This window comes from Pygoscelis adeliae, unplaced genomic scaffold, assembly GCF_000699105.1.
Source record: "Pygoscelis adeliae isolate BGI_AS28 unplaced genomic scaffold, ASM69910v1 Scaffold160, whole genome shotgun sequence".
Lineage (NCBI taxonomy): Eukaryota > Metazoa > Chordata > Aves > Sphenisciformes > Spheniscidae > Pygoscelis > Pygoscelis adeliae.
This window is the reverse complement of record NW_008824035.1, coordinates 10,303,781-10,310,719: the sequence shown is the minus strand read 5'-3', so window position 1 is coordinate 10,310,719 and position 6,939 is coordinate 10,303,781. Positions and strand designations below refer to the sequence as shown.

General features: G+C 36.8%; 1 protein-coding gene across 1 annotated transcript in view; it reads left to right on the top strand.

The window, feature by feature from the left end:
* The first annotated feature begins 3,159 nt into the window (after window positions 1–3,159).
* The window catches only part of PDK1 (pyruvate dehydrogenase kinase, isozyme 1), a 9,120-nt gene continuing 5,340 nt past the window's right edge, over window positions 3,160–6,939 (top strand). Inside the window, exons 1-5 of the mRNA XM_009332728.1 lie at window positions 3,160–3,299; window positions 4,786–4,857; window positions 5,480–5,664; window positions 5,962–6,051; window positions 6,349–6,426. Of these exons, the coding sequence (XP_009331003.1) occupies window positions 3,190–3,299; window positions 4,786–4,857; window positions 5,480–5,664; window positions 5,962–6,051; window positions 6,349–6,426 (535 nt within the window). The 5' untranslated portion in view covers window positions 3,160–3,189. The remainder of the gene's footprint in view (window positions 3,300–4,785; window positions 4,858–5,479; window positions 5,665–5,961; window positions 6,052–6,348; window positions 6,427–6,939) is intronic.

The window sequence follows — 6,939 nt, the reverse complement described above, 5'->3', positions numbered from 1 at the left end:
AGCTCCCCCCGCTGTTAGCGCTGCCGCGTTCCCCTGCTGTTGCTTATCACTTCTTAATACTGTCGCTTCTTAATACTGTCCTTTTTGGCAGAAGGCGGCTCTGCTTCCTTCCGGGAGAAGGGAGCCTGGAACTGTGGCAAGGTTGTAATTCAGCTGAAAACTCCGGTTTTTGGCATCACAAAAGTAGTTTGTTTTTTCTGCAGAACCTGCAGTGTTGGGGAGAGGGTGGTTATGACAATTGGTTCTGTTAAAGCAGTGACTCAGGTGAGATTTGTGAAGCCTTTTGCAAGCTAGCAGCGTGCAACCTTTTAAAAGGTATACCAAACACAAGAAACACATAACCTCAGCTGGCGCCGAGGAGCTGAAACAATCGTCGCTTCTCGGTCACATGTCTGTGCCCTACAAAAACACCTTACCCAAATGTTGTTGTTTTAGAAGATGTGTGAGAGAAGGAGCAGGATGCAGACACCAAGAGCTATCCTGGAGGCCTGGGAATCTAGCCTTGAAAATGAGTAAATTGGTAACAGGATACATAGTCTTATACTCCGCGCTAAAACCACTCGTAAAGCTCCCAGGTTTGACTGCTTGGAAACAAAAGGGATCGCAGGAATTGTTCTGTTCTGCTTCAAAGCAAACACTACACAGAGAAAGGTCTTGTAAGTCACACTGAGAAATCTTTTCAAAGCCTGGGGATGGAGTCATGCTATAATACATTCTGTTTCTGTACCCAAGGCACTCTCGTGCACAAATGTTTACATAAATGTTATATATAAACATTCAACTAGTTAATAGTTGTATTGCTTTTCACATTTTTGTAAATAAAACATAACTGAGAACTAATCCTAGAACCCCAGACTTTGTATAAGTAGGAAGACTTACAAAGAAAAGTTTCTCTTAACTATCCGCTGTCACTTCATCCATCTATTCAACGTTTCATACAACGCAATAAAATGTATCCAATATTTGAAACACCAGATTTGTGCAGGAACCCCACCATATATTCTGCTGCTACCATACTTTTAAGCAAAGAATCCTGCAATTCAGAGTTTGCTTTGACCTGTATTGTTTTACCACTAAAATACTGATAAAATAATGCTTACCTTAAAATCAGTGTTTATTTTCAAGGCACAGTATTTCCTCATGTCAAAAGTTAGGCTACTTTTTTGCTATTAGTACCTGAACATAAGGTAAAGATAATATTGAAAATGTTTTTTTTTAATTTGTTTTTTCTCTTTTGCTTAAGGATTTAATAACAGATAGTAAAAACTAATAACAAAGGCAAAAAAAGAGTGCAACAGCGAGACAGTATTTGTAAGACATTCTGTAGCCGTTATAATCTGATGGTGTTTTCATTGGTCATTTTTTTGGCTCCTTTCGCTAGAGTGAGAGCAGTCAAAGAGGAAATCATAAAATTTGGTAATGCTAACTTTAAAAAAAAAAGTCTGCTTCTAGGTCCTCCAGGTTTCAATCTAGCAAATGAAATATTCCATAAGCAAATTTAGGCCTGGATCATATACCTCGGTCATATCTTGGGTTATAAGCGCACAGTATTTTCTGTAGGAGTCTTATCCATTCTTTGCCAAATAGAACATAGCTGCACAGGGAAACAAAATCATTTGCTCATTCACTGAAGTCTTGCTTACCCTAAGCTGTCTTCCATATTTGACTCAGGATTGCAAAGATACGGCCTTCAGATACAAAACTAATTTGTGGAATGTCATTTGCTGAGTATATGAGGCATTTGAAGATTATCTTTACATTCTAATACTTTGTCTGACTTGTTCATGGAATTTTACCTGAGAAAAGGGAAAGGCCAGTAACAGTCATGCCTGAAATGCAATCTGACTAGGGAGAAAACTGAAAGGTTTCTGGGCAGAGGTTATATGTAGACAACATATAATACTGGTAGGTGTCACTGGGGAGGAATTTCTTGTAAGCTATTCATTTTTTTTATTAAGTTAACTGACATTCTTTCATCAGTGTAGTTTATGATGTATCTGAGTCTGGATGCATTAAACTAAACTACTCCATTTCAATTTGGTGAAGATTTTTCCTGTTTAAGACACTCCCAGCTTCCTCTTTTTCCATGTCCCTTCCTTTAATCTTCTTCTCCAACTCCCCCTTGCCAAATGGAAGGAGTGAACTGCGCAGAAACACCAGAGTTCATTTTTAGGAGTTACCTGTTGTGAAACACTAAGCCTGAGGTATGTACTTCCCTGCAGCAGATGAACAGGTTAGTAAGTTCAGATGCTGTTTACGTGACACTCTTGAAGTCTAGCAAGAAGTTTGCTGAGAATAAAGTAAAGCATTTCTTAGCCTCTTCCCCACTCTGCACCCTCCTTTCTCGCCTAGTAAAACAAGCATCATGGGAGTAAATTTAGGTCTTGATCTTAATAACCACATTTAATTGCCACCCACATAGATGACACCTGTCCTTATAAAAGGTCAGTTATCAACAGGTGCAGTAATTCTAGCTTTTAAAAAATGTAAAAAATTTAAAAAGTAAATGTATGGGAGAACTATGATTGTAATGATAAGCACAGTGGCTGTCCTGCTTTCGTTTCTCTCTCAATATGCATGTGAATTCATTTATCTGTCTTCTGTTCCTGTAAGACAGTGAATTTAACCTCAACAGATCTAGCTGAAAATGAGATAAATATTACAGAATTTATTTTCTGAAAGTGTTCCTATATGAGTTATGGTAATTCAGTAAGATCAGTGATCAAGCAGGGTGTATGGGACCATGATACTTTCTCAAGCATCCTTCCCATAAATAGTTTCCTGTGCTGGTTTCATTTGCATTTCTGACATGCTCAGAATGACATACATAGTGCTAGTTAGAGTCAGTGTTTGCTGCAAATAAAATGAACAATTTACATAGATAGAAGTGATATTTAAAGTTGAATAGCATGGGTCTGCAACTATTGCACTAGTTACTCTTTATATATTGAAGATTCTTGTTACCGCAACAGGGCTGGTAGGTTTCAATGAGTTTACATTTTGAAATATAAATGGGCTGCTACCACGAAAGAAACATTAGCTTCCCAGACTGGCCAAGTCAACTTTAAAACCAAACCACAGACCTCTTATGCAAGAAAGTAAGAGTTTGTGTAGTTCTCTACCATAAATACTGACTTCATTCTGATGTTGGTCTTAGGATCTGAAAATGCTTGTGAAAAGACTTCATTTATGTTTCTGCGACAAGAGTTGCCTGTGAGATTGGCAAACATAATGAAGGAAATAAGCCTGCTTCCAGACAACCTCCTAAGAACACCTTCAGTTCAGCTGGTGCAGAGCTGGTAAGAACAGTGTCATTTCATACCTTTAAGGGTGACCTTCTGTACATACACAAGTTGGAGCAACTCATTCTCTTCTATAAAAAGAACATTTCATGTGCTCGTTACATGAACATCACTTACTTAGACTGAGTAAATATCCCAATGTGACATAAATCAGAAACTAAGTTTACAGACTTGGAAAAAAAACTTTAGGAGCAATTAGAGAACCCACAAGGGAATTAAAAATCATAAAGTATTGCAGATAGTCATGTATGAGAATTCAGTAAAAACAAAAATCCACCAGAACAATGTTTAACAGGGGACTTACTTAAAATGAAGAAGCTAGTTGAAGAAACCAACAGAAGCAGGCTAATGCACAAAATGCTTGCAAAAGGTAGTAGAAACCATTTAAAAGACAGGTTATTGCAGATCAAGAGTAAAGGTGTAGCAAGTACGAAGAAAGAGCGATAGGAAGCTGCCAAAGCCAAAATATGTAAAACAACAGAAGAATACGAGGCTAGTAAAATAAAAAAGACATCCTTGGAAAAGTAAAATTTGCTTTCAAGTAAGGAACTTACACATAAGCATAGACTTTTGTAAGATGAAAGCAAAACAAAGAGATTGCTTGGCAACTGCTAAAGGCACATGGCTATCTGGAAGGGCTTTTAAAGTTAAGAGAGCAGAAGACCTGCCAGTGAATAAGTGGGATTGATTAGATGACTGAAGAGTTACCAGTGAAGATGAAGGCTCTTAATGAAACATGAATGCTTAAATTCTCATGATACTAAATGACGTTGATCAAATGGGAAATGAATTCTACTTGGACAAATGCCAAGTAGAGCACAGAGAGGAACCTCCTCTCCCTGTATGCTTGCTTGCTTACAATGGAAAAAGCAATTTTGATGCTACTGGGAATATTTTTCTGAATATGTCAGTTGAGATGGGCAAGAAGGCAAATAGTGTTAGGAACTAAGTAACAAATGGGGAGGAATATAATTGTACCGCTGTGTTTTAGCCCATTATTCCTCTGAATTGCATGCAGTTTTAGTCACTTCATCCTGAACAGAAAAGACCAAGAGGGATAATCAGAGGGTTGGAACAATTTCTACGTGAGGAGAAACCAAATAGAATTCTTCAGCTTGGAAAATACACATCTAAGGAAAGAGATGGCAGAAATACTTGAATCGTGAACAAGCTGGGAAGATTTTCTAGTAACAGGAACTCGCTGGGGCTGCAAATAAGCGATCACCTACTGGGTTTAAAACACAAGGAAGATCTTTTATGCATTCTAATGAAATTGTGGAATTCATTGCTCTGGAAATTTTGGAAGAAAACATCATGAATAGATTCAAAAGGATCTAACAAAATTCACAGGGGACAGGTCAATGGCATATATCAAATACAATGATTTGGAAACAAGCAACCTTGGAAGACCATAAAGTGCTAACCAAAGGGATCTGGGGAGGCATATTAGAATTGGTCTTTGTCATGTTTCTTTCGTTTGAAGGTATGTCCAAAGTCTTCAGGAGATCCTTGACTTCAAGGACAAAAGCTCAGAGGATTCAGGGGCTATTCATAGGTAAGGATTTACTGTCACATGTTAATATTATGTAGAAGGACTGGCAAGAAAACAATAGCTTCAGAAAAATTTCAGCTATCTCCAATCTTTACGTAAGAATTGCGGTAACGTCACCCCGTCCCTAAAAGGAGGGTATGTTAAAACACGAAACAAAGCACTTTTATACCATATCATTCTGGTCAGGGCTTTTTTTTGTTACACTGAAGAAGCTACGAATATTAAACTTGACCAAATGTTTACCAGTTCCTTACTTGTAATGTTAGAACTGATGTATGGAACTTTTTACCTGTAGAGTAGGTTTGGTCATCGTTGGCTGACCGTAACTGCCATTTGACAGGCATGGACTGATCTGCATGAAAATGGTTGGCACAGTTTTCTCTTTTTCTGGGCAGTAATCAAGATAATAACTAATAATTTAATAAATAATCAATAATGATTGATTACTGATTGTTTCAATGCTAGTCACTTGAAATACACTGTAAAGACTGACCTGTCTTCTTATTGCCTTAAGCAGACCTGTGTGATTTCTGTACATAATGGTCTTCATTTTTGTAGGCAAATACTGTTTGCCAGAGTATTAAAATCACCTGGAAGTGAAATACTAACAATGTATTAATTTTAGTTTTACAGATATTGTGATAAAAATCCGGAATCGACACAATGATGTAATTCCTACAATGGCTCAAGGAGTAATAGAGTACAAGGAAAGCTTTGGCATTGATCCAGTGACCTCACAGAATGTGCAGTATTTTTTAGACCGTTTCTACATGAGTCGCATTTCAATTAGAATGCTCCTTAATCAACACTGTAAGTTCCATTGTTGAAAGGAGGGGAAATGATACCTGTACTATGTCAGTATATTTTCCTTTCATTTTTAAGTGCTTAATATGTACTTACATGCTTCTTAGGAGTACACTATTTGCCTTGCTATTTATAAACTCATTCTTAACACAATTCTTAAAATATTTATTAATAGTAGGCTTTCAAGTATGGTGAAGATTGGAATTATAGATTGCCTATAAATTTCTATTTAGCAAAACTGAAGACACAAACTAAAATTGTAAAATTATATTGGGTATTAGATAATATTTTCTTTTTTGGCAGCTTTACTGTTTGGTGGGAAAATTAATCCAGCTCATCCAAAACACATTGGAAGCATTGATCCTAGCTGCAATGTTGTTGAAGTCATCAGAGGTAAATTCAGCAGATAAGAACAAGAATCCTGAAAACTTACATGAATGTCTATACTGAGAGCCAATACACATCTTTGTATTCATATATGGTTTAGTTCTTTCCTACCTGGAGCAGAAGTTTCTTTTAAAGTGTAATACAGTTTTGTCACTTCTCCCTATAAACCCAGTTTTTGTGAGAAAATACAAAATCTCGCTGACAGTGCACAGTGTTTTCAATTTTTGTTTTTCTTTTTGGCAAACTGTAAAGGAGAAAAAAAAAGTGGAGGGGGGAATGTAATTTTCTGTGGTTTTATTATAGATGGCTATGAAAGTGCCAAGAGACTTTGTGATTTATATTACATGAGCTCTCCAGAACTCATCCTTGAAGAGTTGAATGGTAAGTGAATATGAGATGAGGCACTCTCTTCAACATAGTGATGACTTCTTCTAAAGTAGCTGGTGGTGAAATGTTCTCCTTCCACTTTTCATACAGTTAATGTGTTCTCTATATCTACTGTCATAGTTTGGTTTTTTTGGTTTTGTTTGTTTGTTTGTTTTTTAAAAAACCTGGCAGAAGGCTTTCCCTATTCCTAACTTTAATTAGAAAGAAATCAGTAGAAAAGTTTTTGACACAACAGCTGTTGATAAAACAGATTTTAGCAGCCTCCTTCCCTCCCTAAGGTTTCTTGTATGTCTTCACCCTACACTGTCTATTGCATCTCACGCTTCCTGCATTTCTTGTGACACTTTTAAGATTTATACTAAATATTCCATTCTAATTTCTCTTGCTTATTCAGCTATCACATTCTTGTAGTTGTAATGAGATATAGTACACTCAAGTCATGGTAAAAATTATTTGAACCCATTGGCTGTGGCTTGAAAAAACAGTTTACAACTGTGTTGCTATCAA